The 23,736-nt window shown below is 45.4% G+C and overlaps 1 protein-coding gene across 1 annotated transcript in view; it reads left to right on the top strand.

Annotated features, from left to right (window-relative positions):
- ESAM (endothelial cell adhesion molecule) overlaps positions 1-23,474 on the top strand; it is a 101,954-nt gene extending 78,480 nt beyond the window's left edge. Inside the window, exons 3-7 of the mRNA XM_083713687.1 lie at positions 13,569-13,776; positions 14,906-15,061; positions 18,646-18,768; positions 20,109-20,247; positions 21,197-23,474. Of these exons, the coding sequence (XP_083569813.1) occupies positions 13,569-13,776; positions 14,906-15,061; positions 18,646-18,768; positions 20,109-20,247; positions 21,197-21,665 (1,095 nt within the window). The 3' untranslated portion in view covers positions 21,666-23,474. The remainder of the gene's footprint in view (positions 1-13,568; positions 13,777-14,905; positions 15,062-18,645; positions 18,769-20,108; positions 20,248-21,196) is intronic.
- The last annotated feature ends 262 nt before the right edge of the window (positions 23,475-23,736 follow it).

Here is a 23,736-nt window from a genome sequence, read left to right on the forward strand (position 1 = left end):
CAAACGAAAGGGAATTCTGAATACAGCAAAGGACAAAAGAAAGCATCTAACCAGAATGGCAGTGCTCCCAATTAAGGTCACTCCCCCCTCCGTCCCTATGAATCGACGCCACTTTGCTGTTTAAAAAGATTTTCTTGGTTGATGTTTGCAATGGGGGCTGTTCCCCGCCTCCCCCCCCCAACTTCCATTTTTCACAATTGACTTCCCCTCCCACAAATGAAACTTGAAATCTGGATTTCCTTGTTGTAATTGTTGCTGATTTAAAGCTCTGTAACGTTTGTGTTGCAATTTGGGTTCCTTGCGATGGCAAAGCATGAAACATACACTGTATGAGAAGGAGATATTTGATGACTGTGAGCTTTGATTTACCAGGGCATCTAACACCTGAAGGTCTATAGCAGTGTTTCCCAGACTTGGGTCTCCTGGTGTTTTTGGACTACAACTCCCATCATCCCTAGCTAGCAGGACCAGTGGTCTGGGATGATGGGGACTGTAGTTCAAAAGCACCTGGAGACCCAAGTTTGGGAAACCCTGGTCTATAGGTTTCCCATCCTATACTCAAAGGTATCATTAGTGTGTCAGTAAGCAAAGTTGCATGTGCACAGTCAATTTGCAGAATTTCTTCCTGGCCTTTACCAGTCCAGAATGACAGTTTCATTTATGCACAGCTTGAATGTTTTTATTTATTTATTTTATAATTGGCCCTGTGACTGGGGAGAGACGGTTGTTTTCATTTCCTATTTCCATCTTTGCTCGGTTCTTTGACCAGCTGACAGGCTGCTAAAAATTGTCCAAAGCCCCACTTGAGTTGAGAGAATTTTTAGCTGACGGGCTCCTTTGCTTCAACGCTGAGTGGATTTTAGCAGCCTGTCATCCGGTCAGCGAGAAATAGCATCGTGCAAAGATAATTGTGATGATTTGAAGGGTCTGTTTCTGCAAGCAGGGATTCATACATTTCCCCTAAACTAATCTGTAGGAGAAAATGGGCCTCTCGTCTCCACGTAACAACCCTTAGCATTAAGATGAAGCTTCAGGATATTTGAAGAGCTTTATAGCTTTGGGACGCAGGTGGCGCTGTGGGTAAAAGCCTCAGTGCCTAGGACTTGCCGATCGAAAGGTCGGCGGTTCAAATCCCTGCGGCGGGGTGCGCTCCCGTCTTTCGGTCCCAGCGCCTGCCAACCTAGCAGTTCAAAAGCACCCCTGGGTGCAAGTAGATAAATAGGGACCGCTTACTAGCGGGAAGGTAAACGGCGTTTCCGTGTGCGGCTCTGGCTCTGGCTCTGGCCAGAGCAGCGATGTCACGCTGGCCACGTGACCCGGAAGTGTCTCCGGACAGCGCTGGCCCCCGGCCTCTTGAGTGAGATGGGCGCACCAACCCCAGAGTCTGGCAAGACTGGCCCGTACGGGCAGGGGTACCTTTACCTTTACCTTTATAGCCTCCCAAGAATTGCCAATAAAAAGATGGGTGTTTAACTCTCCCAATTAGGCATCAAATAAGCATGTTAAGGAGGTTCTCAGGCTGGGTGGACAGCAGCATTTCATGACAGTTACATCCCAGTGTTATAAGAAAAATCTGCTCCTTTTCCATTATGGGGTATTCCAGAGCCCATATAGAGTCCTTAAGTGGGTTCCCTATCAGTTGGAGAAAATAACAGAGATCAACCAGAGTATATTGAGAAGCAAAGCAGCTAGTAAGCCTGATCTTTATTCAAGGAACTGTTTCGACAGGGTCCCCACTCACCACACACAGGAGGGAGAACTCTGAACAATGGTGTGCAAGCCCTTATATAGACTTTTGAAATTGCCCACCCTGTAGACCAAGACCACCCCCAAAACATCATGCATCCATCACAGAAGTAGGCGGTCTACAGCAGAAATCCTGTTTGCCTGATAATGGTCACTGATTGCATTACCTGGGCAGCCTGGCCATTCTTTTGTGATGGTTAATACTTTAGTTCCTGAATCCAGGTCACAGGCTCACCCTATTCATACACAAATACACCCTTAAGACAGAATTTGCAAGCAAAAAGACAATGAAAAGACTTTCCCCATTTGCCTCCCTTATTGCAGAGGAATATTTGCGGTCATTGGGATTGCTCTCCCATACTATGGCTTCGGGATTGCTCTCCCATACTATTTCAGACACATGGCTCATATATTTAGATATGTGTGCATTTATGAATATTTATTCTATATCTGAGACCTTAAAATTCTTATAACACCAGCACCCACACATGTGGCTGTATATGTGTAGAACTGGAACTGGCGTCAACAGTCTGGGTGGTTGGGCATCTGCCGGGGGTCTCAGCCCTGCAAGGGAATCTATGACCCTCCAGATGTTGTTGAATTTCCACTCCCGATAGCCCAATTGGTAGAGCACAAGACTCTTAATCTCAGAGTCATGGGTTTGAGCCTCAAATTGGGCAAAAGATTCCTGCATTGGAGGAGGTTAGACTAGGTGACCCTCGTAAGATAAAGGTAAAGGGACTCCTGACCGTTAAGTCCAGTCGCGGACGACTCTGGGGTTGTGGCACTCATCTCGCTTTATTGGCCGAGGGAGCCGGCGTACAGCTTCCGGGTCATGTGGCCAGCATGACTAAGCCGCTTCTGGCGAAACCAGAGCATTGCATGGAAGCGCTGTTTACCTTCCCGCTGGAGTGGTACCTATTTATCTACTTGCACTCTGACGTGCTTTCAACTTCTAGGCAGGGAGGAGCAGGGACCGAGCAACGGGATCTCACCCCGTCCCGGGGATTCGAACCACCAACCTTCCGATCGGCAAGCCCTAGGCTCAGTGGTTTAGACCACAGCACCACCCTCGTACTCTCTTAATAATTCTATGAAATCTATGAAACTCCCATCAGCCTCTGCCGACATAGTGAATGGACAGGGATGATGGGATTTGTAGTCCAATGGCATATGGAGGGCCTCACATTGGCTAACAGTGATTTATACTCTCCCACTTACTTTATTTTATTTAGAAACTCAGATCCTGCTTTTCAAAGCAAAACAAAAAACAAAAACCTTTCACAAGAAGGGTAACAAAATAAACTAGCCATCAATACAATAAATTTCAATGACACCAACCATAATAAAATACAGTCAAACAGGTGAAATTCATTTCAATTACAGTCGTACCTTGGTCTTTGAACAGCTTGGTTCTTGAACGTTTTGGCTCCCGAACGCCGCAAACCCAGAAGTAAGTGTTCCGGTTTGTGAACTATTTTTGGAAGCCAAACGTCCAACAGGGTTTCCGCAGCTTCTGATTGGCTGCAGGAGCTTCCTGCAGCCAATCAGAAGCCACACTTAGGTTTTTGAATGTTTTGGAAGTCGAACGGATTTCCAGAACAGATTCCGTGCTCCTTCCAAGGTACGACTGTATACAGAAATCCCTGCCTATCAATTCTCATAAGGGAATGGACTCATATACATATATATGTATCCATTACATGGGGCAAAAAGGACAGGTTGTCACGGTCTGTATAAATTTGAGACTTTTAAGCAAATTATCATACAAACTGGTAGGGGCTTTTTCTTAAAGGGGTTGTTCATTGGTAAGAAAAATGAATAGGAGCTTGTGAGAAATTGGAGTACTGTAAACTGCAGCTGCTATGGTACCAAGATGAAAACTTATTCTGCGACTCAATCTGCTTATTTTTGCCCTCTGCCTCTGTGGATGTTCTAGGGAAGGCTCTGCCACACATACAAAGGGAGTTTTTGCTAAGAGTTCAAGTCAGCAGAAAAGGTGACGAGGAAACTGACAGCAGCACCGGCTGTTATGAGGAGAGGCAGAAATCAGGGTGGGAGAAGAGAGTCTCTGAGGAAGAAAGGGGCTTGGAAAAAAAGGATATTTTCAGCTAGAAGTGGGAGGCAGCGGACCTGGCACTATTACATAATAGCCATTTTACAAGGAATCAACTGTTTAATGTCACAGTACTTGGACTCTGGAACTGCCTGCCTCTTGAATCCCAGCCAGATTGGGGGGGGGGGGTTATAAATAAATAAATAAATAAATAAATAAATAAATAAATAAAGCTGGCTGGCTCCTTCATCACACTTTAGGATGCCTGCTAAGAAACATTTTTGCTTAGAGAAACCTACCCAGAAATGTAGAAAGTTTGTGTTTTAATCTGTTTTTAGTTTAGCACTGATTTTTTTAAAAAAATTAGGTAGTTGCTTTAAACTGTTTCTACCACTAATATTGTTTTATTCATTTGTCAACTGCTTCGAGGTCTTTTGCAATCAAGCAGTGTATACATTTTGTGAAATAAATATAAAACAAATTCATTTATTAACTTTCGCAGCCACAGTTCTCATGGGGAGTGAGGTCAAGGTTGTTTTCAGGCTGCAGGTGCGGGCTTATACGATCGGATCTATATAGGAAGCAATTCATAAATGAAATAAGAAATATACCACTGAACCGTAACAGATTAAAAGATTGTCATTGATAAATAAGCACAGCACAAATGCAGGAATACTGCGAAGTAACAAATCCCAAAGGAATTAAATCTGGAAAATGAGAAATTTTTTTAAAGGGTTTATTAACTGAATTAAAGAAAACAAAGTCAGCTAAGAGAATAGTGTCTTTTTCTGCAAGTATGACCAGGGGTAGGGTTATGTCCAGCCTAGGGGCCATTCTTGGCAAGCCAGGAGGTCTAGTTTTGCCCTCCAACCCTTTTATTTTTTTGCTAACCAGCCCCTCCCCTATGTCAATCAAGTGCCACCATCTGCTCATCATCAGCAATCACTTGCAAACGTCATAAAGGGAGTAGCCACAGGCGCTTCAGAAATGAATATTCCTTGCTGAAGAGCGGTGAGGAAACACGGCTGGTAGAGGAAATGTTTCTTTGCTGTTGATGCCCAAGTACATTTCTCTTTTTTTTTTAAAAAAAAAAAGATATTTATTAAAATTTTCAATATTAATACAATAAAAATCAAAATGAAAAAAAGAAAAGAAAAATAGCAAAAATACAAAAATAAAAATAATTAAAAACACACAAATTTTCCATAACTTATTTTCCTTTAACTTACTTCCCAGACCTCCTCATACCTTCCTTTTTTGTATTCCAATTCAAATTGTTAGTTCAGCAAATCCTTATCAATAAACTTTAACCTACTTCTAAACCTTTTTTCCCCATATTCTCTTAAAACCTTACAGCTGGAAACCACTTAATTTCTATCCGACATCATTCTAACATTCATTGATTTTGCAATATTTCTGTAAATAATCTTTAAATTTCTTCCAATCTTCTTCCGCCGACTCTTCTCCCTGGTCTCGGATTCTGCCAGTTATTTCAGCCAATCCCATATAGTCCATCACCTTCATCTGCCATTCTTCCAGAGTGGGTAGATCCTGTGTCTTCCAGTACTTTGCGATGAGTATTCTTGCTGCTGTTGTAGCATACATAAAGAAAGTTCTATCCTTCTTTGCCACCAATTGGCCGACCATGCCCAGGAGAAAGGCCTCTGGTTTCTTCATTTCTCACACTATTCTGAAAATCCAAATGGACTTTTTCTAGTTTTGGGTTTTTCCCTTCCCTTCGGCATCTCCGAGTCTCTTCCCGGTTTTTGCATGCACGTGTGCATGCACACCTTAAGTACATCTCAGAGCACTTTACAGCTGGTAATGGATTCAGACCCCAAAGACCCTTAGAAGCTGAGAAATAGCATTCTTCCCATTTTACACCTGGGTGAGTTGACACAGGCTAGAGAGGTTGCGGATCATGAAGCCGCAGACTGATTCAAAAGTAAAATCTGCCCTCTCTGTTCGCCCAGGCTAGCTCAATACAGTGGTACCTCAGGTTACAGACGCTTCAGGTTACAGACGCTTCAGGTCACAGACTCCACTAACCCAGAAATAGTACCTCGGGTTAAGAACTTTGCTTCAGGATGAGAACAGAAATTGTGTACCAGTGGCCTGGCGGCAGTGGGAAGCCCCATTAGCTAAAGTGGTACCTCAGGTTAAGAACAGTTTCAGGTTAAGAACGGACCTCCCGAATGAATTAAGTTCTTAACCCGAGGTAAGGTAAAGGTAAAGGTAAAGGGACTCCTGGCCATTAGGTCCTGTCGTGGCTGACTCTGGGGTTGCAGCACTCATCTTGATTTACTGGCCGAGGGAGCCGGCATACAGCTTCCAGGTCATGTGGCCAGCATGACTAAGCCGCTTCTGGTGAACCAGAGAAGCACACGGAAAAGCTGTTTACTTTCCCGCCAGAGAGGTACCTATTTATCTACTTGCACTTTGACGTGCTTTCGAACTGCTAGGTTGGCAGGAGCAGGGACCGAGCAACGGGAGCTCACCCCGTCGTGGGGATTCGAACCGCCGACCTTCTGATTGGCAAGTCCTAGGCTCTGTGGTTTAACCCACAGCGCCACCCGCGTCCCTTTTAAAAGGGTATAGGATGTCAAACAGATCAACCCCGTCACAGGGATTCGACCCGCCAACAGTGGTAACCCGAGGTACCACTATATATTTTCCTGCCTGAGGCTACAGAAGATTTCCTCCCCTCCCTAAATTCCACATAGTGATGCCCACCAGACAGGCAGTTTAATCGTACTTCAACACTAATGATGGTACAGCATCCTTGATTGCACCTGTGGACAAGAGGCTAGCTTAGGAGCCCATTGGAAAGGCATCAGTAGCAAGAACTGTCAGGCTTCATGGTTTGGGGCAAATATCCAGATAAGACTCAGCAGGAATCGCTTGGGGGACTGCCGCCCTCCTGTGTAGGCATGGCTGAAGTTCAATTTCTGTCATTTTCCCAATATTAAAGTTCTGTTCTCCACATCAGTTGTTTTTTAAAAAAAGTCATCGTGAAAATTAATCGGTATTTTAGTGCGAGCATTGTTTGCAATCGTGCAATTTTGTTTGCAAGTTTCCCTAATATAAATAATTCCAATATGTTTTTCCCCGTCTGTGCATTTTTATGGACAATTCTCCCTCATAGACACATTTTTGTATTCATAATTTGGTTGCATCACAATATTCAGAGACGCGTGAATTGTTTGCATAAGTGTGAATTAGGTGGTTTCACATCAAAATCCAAACATAACTCTGTTCCTGAGACAGCTGCCTCGATGGTAGAAGCAGTTTTGCTATCCACACACTTACCTATCCCACTCAGTGCTTCACCTGTAGTTGCACAGCCTTTTAATAAATTGTAAATAACTAATGTTGGGGGTTATCAGGGGCACAGCATGCCGTGGAAGATGGAGAATTTGCCTCTATTATCCTGTACTGAGTTCCAGATTAAAATTGCTACCCTGTTCACAAGCCACTATTAGTTCCCAGGTAGGAGCGTCCATCATAAATTTAAAAAGGCTGAACTTTTCCCAGCATGTAGATAAGTTCCCTCCAATTTAGCAAATTCACCTGCTTTTTTAAAGGAAATAAAAATAAGTTCTTATAATGATGATGATTTATATTCTGCTTTCAAGTGGCACTCCCAGATTTTTATTAGGTTTAATATTTGCAATCCACTTTTCCAACAGATGCCATTCATGCAATCAACAATCATGCAAATATGTGGGGGGGGGTTTAAATTGCAGATGTATTGGGGGTAGCTGACCTGGATTGGGACCCTAGAGAGTAGGGATTGCATTCAGCTAACCTTTACACAATGAAATTAATCCAGATCTGAGGCCACATGCCTGCTATTTGCACTAGGTGTGTGTGTGGGGGGGGACTCCTGCTTGCTGGAGTTTGCTTAAAACCTGCTTAGCATCAGGCACCCTCAGATCATTTCTTAGCTCCGTAGCCTCACCTGTGTTCATTTCTGGTGTTTGGATTTGATGCACAGAAATAACTAGAGCAAGGAAGAAAGACAGAGATCTCAGACTTACCTTAACCCAGGCTTCCTCAGCCTTGGCCCTCCAGATGTTTTTGGCCTACAACTCCCATGATCCCTAGCTAGCAGGACCAGTGGTCAGGGATGATGGGAATTGTAGTCTCAAAACATCTGGAGGGCTGAGGTTGAGGAAGCCTGCCTTAACCCATCCCACACCTTGCCCTGGAGAACCAAGATCTCAACAAGCTCTGAGCCATCATCCCCCCCCCAAAAAAAATATCCCTGGGAAATGTGGTTTGTCAAGGGTGCTGAGAGTTGTCAGGAAACCCCTATTCTCCTTGCAGAATTACAGTTCCCAGTGTGGTCTAACAATCAATTATTCAAACCACAAACTGGGCAAAAGATTTCTACATCACAGGGGGCTGGAATAGATGACCCTCATGGACTATTCCAACTCTATGATTCTTCTGAGAAAACTCTGGGAATTGAAGCTTTGAGCACTCTCAGGGCGCTTTTAGTCTGGCATTAGCCTTGGCTTCAGCCGATTTTCCAGCCACACCTTTCTGCCTCCAAAGAGCAATGCCGGTCTCCCTGTGTGCCTGAACCCAAGCTGCTGGATGCTGTTGCCACGGCAACCAAGCAACATCCGCTTGATGTGCTAGACTTGTCGCTGTGTCAAATGGGGAATGGGTTGTCAAAGCAGAGGAGCTCTGGAGCATCACTGACTCATTTCTGCTTCTTCTATAAAATGGTGATTTTCTTGAGTCAAAATGAGAGTACAGTCATACCTCGGGATGAATACGCTTCAGGTATTCTGCTAAGGACTTTGCTAAGAGAGCTAAGGGAGCTCAAGTTTTTTCTATCGGCACAGACGTCCATCGGCGCAGCAGAAGCGTGCCAGGCGCCATCTTATCTCACACGCTTTTGGGTTGCGCTCTGTGGTGACCCAGAAGTAACGGAGCACATTACTTCTGAGTTTCGCCATTCGCGCATGCGCAGACGGTCAAAATGATGTCACACGCATGCATGGAAGCAGTGAAACGCGACACACGCACACGCAGAAGCGCTGTTGCATCTTACGTTCTGTTCAGGATGCGACCGGGGCTCTGGAACGGATCCCGTTTGCATCCCAAGGTAGGTAGCACTGTAGTCCTAAACATATATATATATATATATATATATAAACACTGATCTTAACTATGTCTCATTTGAAATGAGACAGCTTCAAGCCAGGTGTGTGGTTTTTTTTCAACAAACCCTGGTTAAGATGAACTACAGTTTAGAGTTCAGATGTAACACTAAACTCTGGCTAACTGAAATTGGAAGTAAAAGCTTCCAGTCTTTTCCTTGTCGCTGTGGTGGAGGGAAAGTGGGGAGGCAGATTGATGCAAACCTGAAGAGGGGGATAGGCCTTCTTCCCATCACGATAAACTATAGACCATGATGTCCAAACTCAGCCGCTAAGTGTGTGCATGTGCATTTATCAGTGTTGCAATGACACTTTCTTCCTGAAGTGCATCTTCAGTGGCAAAGACACTGCGAGCTGTTTTGCAAGGCAACAGGGATTTCTTAGTAAATATAACCCTAACTAGAGATCAGATTGGGGATACCTTCTGGAAACATTTCTGGGTCCCTCAAAGTGTTCTCTATATACGGTAATTGTTGAATGTGCTGTGAAATATTTGTTGGAAGGGAGAGGGAACATACACTGTTCCCTTAGCAACCAGACTGCAGCCATGCTGCAGTAGTGAATCCCCTGATGCTGCTCTATTTGCACCAGAACATGCATTAGAAATCACATTCTAAAGCACATCCATTTACACATTCTGGAGAGGCCGCAGTTGGCTCAGGGCAGCAGGATGCGAACGGCTGACCTGTACAAAGAGGGATCACATAGTGACTGTAGTGGTGTCACAGAGCTATTCAGATGTATGAGGACATCCCAGTAGCATAGCATGGTTTGCTGCCACCCGGGTAAACGGAACCTGCTGTGCCAGTCCAGCCAGCACTGCTGGAGCAATGCCAGCTCCAACCCACTTTTTGAGACTGAGTCCAGCCTTGCAAAGCAGTTCAGGGCTGGCAGGCCAGTCGCAGCATGAGAAAGACACAACAGCCCTTCCATCCCAGCCTTGGCACATGGCAGTTGCATTCTTCTCATGCTGCCCTGCCAGACCAGAGTCGCTTTGCGATGCCGGGATCTGATCTGAGTGGTTTGTCCAGTTAGGAGCCAAGTGTGCCACCCAGAAAAATTTGCCCAAGGCCATTGCCCTGGCAACCCCCCCACTACGTCCTTGGCGCATCCTTCTATGACATTCGCTGTGTGGTCCTCAATTGTATATATAAGATAGCCTTCCCTGACTGCTCAAGATGCTTTGGGTTATTGTTCATTTTGTTTATTTCACAATTTATATGCTGCTTAAAGCACCATAGCCCTCTAAGCCAGAGCTTTCTAAACTGTGTGTCGCGACATGTAAGTGTGTCGGCTGCAGTGCATAGGTGTGTCGCACGAACATTCCCTATGCTCCTCCCGGAGCTGAAAAGACGTTCATTTAACCTCCAGTTTGCTAAAGGTAAAGGTAAAGGTACCCCTGCCCGTACGGGCCAGTCTTGACAGACTCTGGGGTTGTGCGCCCATCTCACTCAAGAGGCCAGGGGCCAGCGCTGTCCGGAGACACTTCCGGGTCACGTGGCCAGCGTGACATCGCTGCTCTGGCGAGCCAGAGCCGCACTCGGAAACACCATTTACCTTCCCGCTGGTAAGCGGTCCCTATTTATCTACTTGCACCCGGAGGTGCTTTCGAACTGCTAGGTTGGCAGGCGCTGGGACCGAGCAGTGGGAGCGCACCCCGCCGCAGGGATTCGAACCGCCGACCTTTCGATCGGAAAGTCCTAGGCGCTGAGGCTTTAACCCACAGCGCCACCTGCGTCCAGTTTGCTAGTGAAGCTGAATTACTGTGTCACAAAATGATGCATGTCTAAAACGTGCATCACCAACGTGAAAAGTTTGGAAAGCTCTGCTGTAAGTGTACAGCAAGGTTGTGATGGATATAATAAACCATTTTTTAAAAAGTATTTAAAATGCCAGCTGAAATAGAAAGGTCTTCAGTGTAAGTTCAGCAGGGAGCTGGGTTGTCCTGCTTCTTCCATCATGGGTGATATTGGGCCATGTTGAGTGCCACTAATAATAATAATAATAATAATAATAATAATAATAATACCCTGCCCGCCCATCTGGCTGGGTTTCCCCAGACATTCTGGGTGGCTCCCAACAGAACACTAAAGACAGAATAAAACTTGAAACATCAGCATTTCCCTAAACAGAGTTGGGGACCAAAACTTCTAGAGAGCACCATACTGGTGGAGGGTCATATAGGACCATGCAGTACAGGTCCTAGAGGGCCGTGCAAGGGACCATGCAAGAGAGCCGTGTTTTCCTTCCTGGCCTTCCTTTGCCACAAGCAGCGCTATTTCCATTCCACTGCAGTTCAGGTTCCATCAAATGCTTTGCAGTTCATCTCACTGCCCACACTATTTTACAGAATTGGTTGTGTAAATTTTGGATTTAACACAATTCTTTCCACACCACTTGTTTAAATGCAACGGAGACACAATTTATATGAAGTGGGGGGGGGGACTCTTGCCATTTTCATACTGCTTAAGGACTGAATACAACAACAGACTGGATTGATTTCCATTCCAACCATGAGTTCTTTTCCAGATTTCAATTCTGGAATAAATGACCAGTGCCAACTTCTGCTCCCATTTCCTATTCCTCTTGGAATTTCCCAGGAGTGGAAAAAACAAAACCCTGTCTTGTTGACATTCAGGAAATGATGCCAAAGTAACAACAAATCAGGGATCACTGGCAATAATAATAATAATAATAATAATAATAATAATAATAATAATAAACATTGTAGAGCTTTGGGGGGAGCTTTCTGCACATACGACAGCACCAGGGTAGCTTTCATTCTAGCCAGCAGCAAAAATGTTCAAGGTTGAAAAATCAATCGGAATATTTCGATTTTATGTGACATATGCATCTTTTTTTCAGCAGTATGCATTTATTGATGTACATTTTCACAGACCGGGTTCAATGAGCTGACTCGTTGAAATTAATGAACTATTGCACTCCACCCCAATCTCTGAGCGATGCAAGATCCCAGGGGTCCCAGGCGTTTACCTAGAGTCTGAATTTCTTTGGAATGAGGCACAGTGGATACTGTGGTGTCTTTATGATATATGGTTTCTTTACACATATATACTACCTGAGCCACTGCTGTAAGGGTTCAAAACATTAACACCCCAAGAAGGACTTGCTTCTCCCATAGTCATAGCCTTGGATTCAAAACAGAAACCAACCATTGCTTTGCTTCACTGCTCCACTACAAAACTCTCAACTATTACACTGATCCTGGTACGACTGCACCGGCTACCGATTAGTTTCTGGGCCCAATTCAAAGTGCTGGTTTTGACACATAAAGCCTTAAATGGCCCACGACCACAATACCGCAAGGACTTTCCATATGAACCTACCTGGACCCTAAGATCACCTTCTAAGCCCCTCCTTCACGTGCCTCCTCCTCAAGAGGTCTGGAGGGTGGCAACATGCGAATAGGTCTTCTCTGCAGTGGCTCCCTGTCTGTGGAATGTTTTCCCCGGGGAAGTTCACCTGACGCCTTCATTATATACCTTTAGGCACCAGGCAAAAACGTTCCTTTTAAACCAGGCCTTTGATTGACCTGATTGACATCCTATACCCTTTTAAAATGTGGCTCTTTTGCGGAGAGTGTTATAGGGTTATTGTTCTTATTTTGATTTTATATATTGTGATATTTTCTGTGAAAAATATATAGGGTGGTATATAAATTCAATTAACTAACTAACTAACTAACTAACTAACTAACTAACTAACCAGGGAGGCAGGCCCACCCATTTGCCTCTGGCACAGAACCACTCCCTGTGTTCCCTTAACAACTCATCTTTAGTGGGCCATTATCAGGCTGCCTATTCCAGCAATGGAATCTGTCCTGGATCCAGAAATTAGAAGGTTTGATTAGATTTTAACACTTGCTGGATCCAGGGATTAGACAGGTCTGACACCCCCCACCCCAAACTCATAACAGAACCTAAGTAACTTAAGGCCATTGATTTCGATGAGGCTCCTCTGAGTAGAACTAGCATTGGCTACAACCCCTTGTGTGCAAGCCTTCAGGAGCCAAAGATGCAAGAAGGCATCAGAGAAGGGAGGAGGGAGGGATTGAGGCCAGTGTTGACCGCAACACCCCTGACCATCATTCAAGGCACGCCAGGGTGCCCCAGCACACTGGTAGAAAACCACTGGCCTAAGAAGATAGATACCCAATTGGCCTCCTTGTGGTTCTTTTATAAAACAAATCACCTACTGTGGCGCCACAGCATTTGTTTCAACATACAATTCTCCTTCTTGAGACATCCTCCAGGAACTGGTCATTTTCCCAACACTTCAACGCTGTCAGCTTTGTTATTGGGCAACATATACATATTGTTAATTTTAAAAAATCCATTTAACGTCAAGCTACTTTTGCTAACATTAAGTTTATGGGATTGGGAGTTTTTGGTTTGTTCTTGTTTTGATTATGTATTTTGTCTTATCATTTTGTTGTGAAGCGTCCTGTGATCTTTGGATGAAGGGCAGTATACAAATGTTGTTGTTGTTGTTGTTAGACACTTTGAATTCTGTTTTCCTATTTTGGCAATGCTGTTGTATTAAATCCCTTTCCTGTCTTTTCTGCTTTTCAGATCATGGTGTACATGACCGGCGGGACAAAAGTGGTAGATTCGGATTTCAACCGTCGGCTCAGCTTCCTCTACCCCATGCCTTTCAATAATGTCTCCATTGCAATTAATAATACCAAAGAAGCCGACTCAGGCCAGTACATGTGCACAGTGAACCTCCTCAACAGCGGGAGCGAGCAAAACATTGGACTCATCAACCTTACAGTCCTAGGTGAGTTGAGCCTTGGCTTGCTGTGGGTTTGGGGGAACCTGAGGTTAGAGGTATTTCCTACTGTCCCGAGGGCACTAGGCAAGCAGCTACTTACAGCCCTCGTTTTAGTACACCAGATTGAGTTCCTAAGAAAATTCTGCATCACAATTTCATATCACAAATGTGCTTAATGGTTGGGCGTAGGGTTTCTTCTCCGCTGGGTGGTAACATTTAACAAAGACAAAATTTGAAAATATTTTTAAAACAAAAACGTAGCAACAAGGTTTATCCCCTGTAGTGTCACTAGGGCAACATGAACCAAGGCATTAAGAATCAAAGCAGTCAGGATTTCAAGAGAGGTAGCTGATGTGGACACAGCCCCACAATGATTGCCAATGCTACCAGAATTTGGGATTGACAAATCTGTCAATTTCAGTTGCTCACACCCTAATCCTGTGAACTTTCCCCCCTTTTTCTAATGCCCTCATGAAAATGCACATGTGCCTTTGTGTGCATATCTTCTAATATTTGCATCTTTGCATGCAATTTCCCTGCATATAAATATTTTGTGCACATTATTTTCACTAGTGTATGTGTTGTTTAGTGCACACTTTCTCCTAATACAGTCATAGCTTGGTTTTCGAACAGCTTAGTTCTTGAACATTTTTACTTCTGAACGCTACAAACCCGGTAGTGACTGTTCTGGTTTGTGAACTATTTTTGGAAGCCGAATGTCCAATGGGGCCTCTGATTGGCTGCAGGACCTTCCTGCAGCCAATCAGAAGCCACACTTTGGTTTCTGAATGTTTTGGAAGTCGAATGGACTTCCAGAACAGATTCTGATCAACTTCCAAGGTACGACTGTACATGCTTTTTCAGTACACATTTTAGTTGTTAGAGATCTGTACTGCAAAAATGGGGCATGTGAATTTCAATTGATAGTTGCATTTCAGTGCATGGGAGGCACCAAATTAGATAGCTTTGCATTAAAATGCAAACTGAATGGATTTCTCCCTCTCCTTATTCAGAACCAGATGCAGTGTTATTTATGGCCAGAAGATGGCAATGTTATAATTTTCCATCTTATTCACCTTCGTTAACTATGGGCCACCTGATGCAGATTTTTAACCCTCATTATTTTCTTTTGCAGTTCCTCCATCCCTGCCAAAGTGTCAGATTCATGGAAGCCCTCGTGTCGGGGGGAACATTACCATGACCTGCAATTCTACGTTTGGCAAGCCTATCCCTAAGTACAACTGGAGACGCACTGGACCCACTGATCAAGTTTTCTTTGAACCTGTGCAAGGTAGGAAATACCGTATTTTTCGCCCTATAGGATGCACCGGCCCATAGGGCGCACCTACATTTTGGGGGGGGGGGGGAATAAAGGGGGGAAAATATTTTTCCCCCAGGCATGGGGCTGGGGCAGGGGAAGCCTAAGCTTCCCCCGACCCTAGCTCCCAGAACAGGAAGCTCTCCACAAGCCTGAGCTTCCCCCGACCCCAGCCCCCAGAACGGGACCCAGAGCGATGCCGAAGCTGCATGGGAGCCTGCGGGGCTGGGGGAGGGGGAAGCCCTCCGCCAGCCTCCAAACCAGGTCAGGAGACAGCGGGATGGCGCGCTGCGCCTCCCTGCTGTCCCTCGAGCTTGTGAGGCTGGCGGTGGGGCTCTCCTGAAGCCTGGAGAGTGAGAGGGGTTGGTGCGCACGGACCCCTCTCGCTCTCCAGGCTTCAGCGAAAGCCTGCATTTGCCCCATAGGACGCACACACATTTCCCCTTCATTTTTGTGTCCTATAGGGCGAAAAATATGGTAAATATGTCCATGTGGGAACAGATTCAGAGGAGAGTCATGAAGATGGTTGAGGATGTGCAAAGCAGGTCCTGTAAGGAAAGCTTGGGGGAACTGGGTAGGCTTACTTCAGAAGAGAGAGCACTGAGGTGCAGAGGGTTTGGGGAGCCCATGCAATTTGTTGTTGTTTAGTTGTTTAGTCATGCACTGTTGTTGTTGTTGTTTAGTCGTTTAGTCATGTCTGACTCTTCGTGACCCCATGGACCAGAGCACGCCAGGCACTCCTGTCTTCCACTGCCTCCCGCAGTTTGGTCAGACTCATGCTGGTAGCTTCGAGAACACTATCCAACCATCTCGTCCTCTGTCGTCCCCTTCTCCTTGTGGCCTCCATCTTTCCCAACATCAGGGTCTTTTCCAGGGAGTCTTCTCTTCTCATGAGGTGGCCAAAGTATTGGAGCCTCAGCTTCAGGATCAGTCCTTCCAGTGAGCACTCAGGGCTGATTTCCTTAAGAATGGATAGGTTTGATCTTCTTGCAGTCCATGGGACTCTCAAGAGTCTCCTCCAGCACCATAATTCAAAAGCATCAATTCTTCAGCGATCAGCCTTCTTTATGGTCCAGCTCTCACTTCCATACATCACTACTGGGAAGACCATAGCTTTTACTATACAGACATTTGTTGGCAAGGTGATGTCTCTACTTTTTAAGATGCTGTCTTAAAATGCTAGTCGTGCACTAGCATTCTGCAAATTTCTTAATGAGTTTTTAAAGTATTTTAAATCCACTCTTTCATAAAATATAACAACCTAGCCTACAACATATAAAACAAATACAGCTGGCCCTTAAATACCGTGTTTTTCCCTCTATAACACGCAGATTTTTTCTCCTAAAAAGTAAGGGGAAATGTCTGTGCGTGTTATAGAGCGAATGTGTGGTCCCTGGAGCCGTTTGTCCCAAGTGCATGGCAAAAATCATAGTGCGCCGTCACGGAGGAGAGGGGGCTGCTGCTTTCCTGCATTCTGCCTCAGGGTCTTACTGCCCACCCTGTTCTGTTTCGGTTGCTGTTTGCTCAGACGGAACAAAGAGCAGTGAAATCCCCTCCCCTCCAGGCAACCCCTCCCCTCCAGGCAAGTAGAGAGGAAAGCAGAGCGTCCCTGCTCCGGTGCTGCTGCTGCTGCGTCTGGGGACTCGGCAGGCAGCGGAAAAGATGCAGATGAGAGAGAGAGAGAGGGCTGGCTTGAGTGGGTGGGTGGACTTTTGCCTTCCTCCCCCCCCCTTTAAACCCCTCTCCTGCATTCTTAGCCAGCTGCTTCTCCGCACACCCCTCTCGTGCTCCTTGTCCCTTCTATATTTTTCCTTCCCTCCCCACTTAAAACGTGGTTACAAAGCATGGATCCACATGGATCCTCAGGATCTTTGCATTGGGTCACCTCAAATTCACCATCAGATCACATAGCATGTCCATGGCTACAGCCTGCCCCCCAAAAATCACGTACCCACTGTTGCCTGGGGCTGCAATGGTGCAAAAACGTGGTTACAAAGCATGGATCCACATGGATTCTCAGGATCTTTGCATTGGGTCATCCCAAATTCACCATCAGAACACATAGCATGTCCATGGCTACAGCCTGCCCCCCAAAAATCACGTACCCACTGTTGCCTGGGGCTGCAATGGTGCAAAAATGTGGTTACAAAGCATGGATCCACAGGGATTCTCAGGATTTTTGCATTGGGTCACCCCAAATTCACCATCAGATCACATGTGTGTGGCCACAGCATGAAGCACAAAAATGATACATCCACTGTTTCATTCAGAATGTTTTTTCCCTTGTTTTCCTCCTCTAAAAACGATGTGCGTGTTATGGTCAGGTGCGTGTTATAGAGCGAAAAATACGGTATCAAGAAGATGGAATTTGAGAAATCAGCATGAGATGCTTAATCTCAGCGTCATGGGTTGGGCAAAAGATTCGTGCATTGCAAGAGTGATCCTCGTTGTCACTTCCAACTCTACAATTGCATGGTTCTATAATAAAACATCAGTACATACTGCTTGGTTTAAAGAAAAACTCATGTTGCAAAGGCCTGTCTAAAGCACAACAGTATTTAAAAGGCATTGCAAGGAGGGAGGGACGGTTTTTGATGAATCTCTACTGGAAGGGAGTTCCACAGGGCAGGGTCTACCACTTCGGTCCTTAGTGAACGTCAACCAAACATAAGGGGTGAGGGAACCACTAGAAGTGCCCCATCGGAGGATCTCAGTGCTTCTAGATGGACTATAAGGGCTCAAGTGGTCATTAATTAATAAATTTTCTTTATTTCATAAATTTTGTGCACTGCTTAATTGTAAATAAACCTCAAAGCAGTTTACAGAGAGTTAATACCCCTTGCACAGATGAAGGCAAAGACTACATCTAAGGACGAGGCTTGAGGGGGAACCTGTGGCTCTCCAGATATTGTTGGACTACAACTCCCATCATGCCTGATCATTGGCCATGCTAGCTGAGGCTGATGGGAGCTGGAGTCAGGTTCCCCAAGCCTAACTTAGACGTAAAGATGTTTGAAGTACAGGAGGGGTTCAGCTTTGTCTCTGAATTGACAAATGATGATTTAGCATTATGCGCAAACACAGCCTGTGTACAGCTGGGCTGGATCTACATTGATCTTCTAAATGTTATTAAATTGAACGTTCTATAAGGTTCAGTGGCAGTTTCCCTTTGTCGGTGGTTCTCCACTCTGCAGCGCCCTCTGGTGTCTCATTTTAATAATGCATTTTAACGTTATAAACAACGGGTTTAGATCTGTCCCTGGAGAATAAGGCTATCCATGGCTACTGGTTGTTACAGCTGAGGCAGTATGCCTTTGAATAACAGTTTCCGGGATTCGCAGGCAGGAGCAAGTGGGTGTTGTGTTCCTGCCCTGCTTGTGTTCTTTACAGAGGCATCTCACACTGTACAAAAACAGCAAGCTGGTCTGGATAAACCTTTGGCCTGACCTAGCAGAGCTCATTCCATGCTTTTAGGACAATATCGCTGGATGAAAAACAAGATCCCAACCGAAATAAACTGCTGCTCTGAAGCCTTGTTTCTGTTGTAATTTTTGCAGACCGCAAGAGGGGGATTCTGCGGCTAAACAACCTCACGGCGGGTATGTCCGGAACATATTTCTGCAATGCTTCCAGCGATGCTGGCTTTTCCAGCTGCACCATCGCCCTGGAGGTGTATCCACGTGAGTGCAATCTTGGTTTGACCCTACGGAGCTGCCAGTGAATGCTTTGCACGGAAATGGAAGCGTCAAGGGTTCTTAACCCTTCCATACCCAGATTCTTTTCCTGCTGCACATTTTTACATGACTAGGGAAGGAGAAGAGGGCCTGTGCTGCATTCTGGGGCCAGATCAAGGCTGGATCAACACAGATATTAAAAACGCTATTAAAACACTATACAGTGAATGTGGCAAACCCGGAAGTGTATACTTGTGGGTTTGACTATGTGTGCATGCACACAAGCACTCTGCGCACTTCACGCATGCACAAAAGTGTTCTATCACGCTGCGTGCATGCACAGAAGTGGTGCCCCATGTTGCAGACTTTCCAGGGTACATATGGACCCCTGGAACGAATTAAGTTTGTATCCAGAGGGTCCACTGTATAGCTCCCAATGCAATTTACTGTTGACAATAGATTGCTGCTCTATAGTGCCATCTGGTGTCACATTTTTATAACACATTTTAAACGTTATAATTGACAGGTGTAGCTGAGTCTCTACCAATGTCAGCGACTAGGCAGAGGAGGAATGGTGGAGACCGCCTCCCCAATTTGACCCTTCCAGAGAAGAAGAAGACAGTTCAGAATTACAACAGGGGTTTGAGGGAGATCACAGAGGCAGATGAAGGGAAAAGCTGGGAAATAATGGGAGAGGAGGAGGAGGAGGAGGAGAAGCACTGGTGGGGGCAACACCTGATGGACTCGGAAATAATTCCAGGCACACCCACACACCTCCCAGACTCCGGCGAGCCTTGAAAGTAGGAGAGCAAAGAGCTCAAAGGCAGAGGGCACATTTCAGCACCCATAGCGATGACTCAAGAGGAAGTGGGAGAGGTGGAGGGGGTGGAGATTCACTTGGGACAATACCATTATTCTGAGAGGCTGCATTCCCAAGCTTCTCTCTGTAAATATTGAATAAAAAGCAGATGGTAAGGACTTTTCCTTGTCTTGTCCGTTCCTGGCAACCTGCTGTGGGGGCTGGTTCCTCTGCCGCCCGACAACTATCCTCAATGGCTGTGTTGTATCTCCACTATCAGAGGAAGTAATGCTTCTCAAGACCAGTTGCTGGAAACCACAGAAGGGGAGAGCGCTCTTGTGCTCAGTTCCTGCTTGCAGGCTTTTCATAGGCATCTCATTGGCAACTGTGAGGACAAGATGCTGGACTAGATGGGCCACTGGTCTGGTCCAGCAGGGCCCTTCTTTATGTTCCTATCAGATTTCCCACGCCTATGATCCTGGAATCTCTTCTCTTCCCCCTCTTACTACCATTTTCTGTTTTCTCTCTGCTGTGACTCCCTTTGCAGCGATCAATGGAGCCATGGTGGCTGGTGCCGTCATAGGAGCCCTCATTGGACTTGGCCTGATCATTTTGTTTCCACTCCAGATGCTCTTCTACAGAAGGAAGATGAAAGAATCACAGGAGGAGATGGCCAATGAGATCAAGTGAGTGAAAACGAGGTTCTTAAATTGCAACACAAGGCAGGCAAGTTGTGACCAGACACGACTAAAGAGGCTAAAATCTGTTTGGAAATACTTTTAAACGCAACAGCAGAAGGCCAGTGAACAGATTGCTGTCTATGAAAGAAACAAGTGCAATAATATCAAACAGAAATCAACAACACATTATACCTGAATGAACCTCAGGGAAGGGAGAAATTGTCCCTTATTTCTCCCTTCCCTGGAATTCATTCGGGTACAGTGCATTGTTGATTTCCATTTGATATTCTTACATTCATATCCACAATAGCTGTTCCATAGTCTAGGCCACCATACCTCTAGAGTTAAGTTAGTAGTTGTTTTCCAGTATTGTGCTAACATATTTCCATCTGCATACATGGAAAAGATTGGTAGCTCCTAAACAGTAAATTATTGTGGTCATCTATAAACAGATTTGGGACGCGGGTGGCGCTGTGGGTTAAACCACAGAGCTTAGGGCTTGCTAATCAGAAGGTTGGCAGTTCGAATCCCCTCGATGGGGTGAGCTCCCATTGTTCGGTCCCTGCTCCTGCCAACCTAGCAGTTTGAAAGGACATCAAAGTGCAAGTAGATAAATAGGTACCACTCTGACAGGAAGGTAAACGGCATTTCTGCACGCTGCTCTGCTTCACCAGAAGTAGCTTAGTCATTCTGGCCACATGACCCGGAAGCTGTACGCTGGCTCCCTTGGCCAATAAAGCGAGATGAGCGCCACAACCCCAGAGTCGGCCACGACTGGATCTAATGGTCAGGGGTCCCTTTACCTTTACCTATAAACAGATTTAATAAAAGCTAGGCCTAGTATCAGGTTACACCACCTGTTTCATAACAGAAACAGAAAACTAAAAAGGTTCTTCCTCTCACTCCTTTCCCCTCACTAGTTCATCTTTTTCTCTCCCCTTCCCCACCTTCACAGGGAAGATGCTGTTGCCCCAAAGACTCTTTCCTGGGCGAAAAGTCCTGGCTCTGATATCGTCTCCAAAAACGGCACCTTGTCCTCCATGAACACGACCCGGGATCACAAACTCTACCCGTCCAAGCCGCCCTCAGACACGGCCTCCATCACCACAGCCACTGGGAGCACGGTGGGCTACAAGCCCCCTTTCAGCAACCACCGCGGCGGGACCCACACACCGACGCCCAGCCTCTCCAGCCAGTCCTTGCCCCTCTACTTCCCGCCCATGGCAAATGGGGTCCATTGCCACCACGCCAATGTGCCAATCCATAGGAACACCCTCCACAGGACAAACGGGGCTCAGCCACAGGCCCCCCGACTACACGAGCCTGCCGCCCCCACCCAAGGGCTCACCTCCTCCACCCTGAGCCGCATGGGGGCCATACCCGTCATGGTGCCTGCTCAGAGCCAAGCAGGATCCTTGGTGTAAGGGCTTGGCGGCACCCTCCAAGTGGTTCTAGCAATCCCATGCAATGCAGAGAGGCTGGAAGCACTGGCTCTGGGATGTCTGCCTGCCTGCCTGCCTGCCTTCAGAGCTCCTGGGTGAGGTTTTGCAGGTGTGTCCTTCGAAGGAGCAGTTTTCAAGGAACCGCCATCAATGAGACTTTGCAAAGACTTGTGAGACGGGCCTTTTGTAACACCTTTCAGAACTCTTCCTCTTGGTGCCCGAGTTGTGTCCAGCAGTGGCGGCATCTACTCAAACAAATACCAGTGGGTCCTTGTTTTGCTTTGCAGGATGTGATTCATTCCTTTTTCTTTGCAGTTTAGGTCAAAGGGAAGAGGGGTGTGTGTTCTCTGAACTTGAGTTAGCACAGGAAAGCTGCAGAACGACACCTCTCCTTTTTCAAGTTTTTAGACCATGGGAGATTCTTCAGAGTCAGAGAAGGGCTCTGTAGGATATCCAGTGTCTGGTGCACCTTTAGATCATTGGCCACTTTCCATAACTTGGCTGAAGCAGAATGAGATATGCAAGCAAAGGAAATGTATGCACATTAGTTTGGTTTGCAGAGTGTTCGTAGCTTGTCTCTTGCTGCAGAATTTGTACTATCTTGGCACAGAGCACACCCAGCCCTGAACAAAGAGCTTCGGTAGTCCAGTCTCTGTTCTGAAATTGCTTTTATTATTATTATCTGGAATGGGGGGATGAAATGGGGTGTCCTTCATAGTATTCCAACCTTGTTGGCTAGTGTAGGTGCCACTCAAAATAGCAAGAGCTCTTTGGCCACCTGCAGTTCCCAGTTACTCAGATATGAATGTTGATGTGCAAATTGGATCATTTTCTGTTTGCTATCAAGAGTCCCTGGGAGGGGAGACAAGGCAGGTTAGGCAGAGAGTCTGTGATTTGCTTTGTCACTGAGCAGGAATCCCCCTGCACAAAAGTGGCCAGCAAAGGGAGGGAGGGTTCCCTTGGCTTTTCTGTTCGTTGCCATTTAGGTGACCAACTTTTACTGCTATTTTTAAATAAGGAAAGAAATGCAAGTTTTACAACTGCAAATAGTTTTTATTTTATTTTTTAAAGCTATTTCAAAACTGATTTGCAAATGCTGGGAAGAGTGGGGAGTGTCTGTAGTGCAGACATTGGACTTACCCTGCAATTTCTCTTTCTTTTCTCTGAGTAACCCCTGAATAGACTTTCCCTTCTAAACAGCTTCCTTGTGTCACTGAGCCTCTCCCGTCTCCTAAAAAAACTCCCACAATAACTTGAAGCCCAGTTTTGAATGAATCCTCGCAGTTTTGGCTTTAGGAACAGGGAATATTTAGCTGGTTTCTTCTGCCCCCTTGTGATGCACAGAGGAACTGTACCTGGTCAACAATTCCTCCTTTGGGATCTTCAATAATAAGATGTTTCTTCTTCCTGCCCTTCCCAAAAGCTTCTGCAACTAACCTGTATGTAACCTTATATCAGAATATCCTAACAATGGATTCTCTAAGGGCGCCTTCAGTATTTTAATACATATTGTGCAATTATGTTTATTCAATGGACTTTTGATCTTCTGTTTCTTTCTTTTTTTTTATAAAAGTAGATCTAGCACATAATTTATACTTATAGATATCAACAGGTCTGTGAATCCTGGCTAAAGTCCTCTAACCATTTTCATGCTGGCTAATTTTTTTTAATGGCAATGAGACCCTTCTGTTACATGAGAAGCTAGGATGACACTGAAATATTTTTATGTACAGTTTGAAAAACATACTATTTTTCATAAATAAAAGTATTTGTTTTTTATATTTAAAAAAATCTTTGGGGGAAAGTGTTTGTTTCTGTGGCCTGTTGTGTATGAAAGCAGTTCCACCTTGAAGCAGATTGCTTTATTCATTATTCATACTGTATGTATTTATTTTAAATATTCAGGGTAAATAATAATAATAATAATAATTTTTTATTTATACCCCGCCCTCCCCAGCCAAGGCCGGGCTCAGAGTGGCTTACAAGCAATAATAAAAACAAGATGAATGATTACAACTTAAAAACAAAAATAAAATACAACATTAACATAATG

Source organism: Podarcis gaigeae, assembly GCF_964106915.1.
Source record: "Podarcis gaigeae genome assembly, chromosome: 15".
In the NCBI taxonomy this organism is placed as follows: domain Eukaryota; kingdom Metazoa; phylum Chordata; class Lepidosauria; order Squamata; family Lacertidae; genus Podarcis; species Podarcis gaigeae.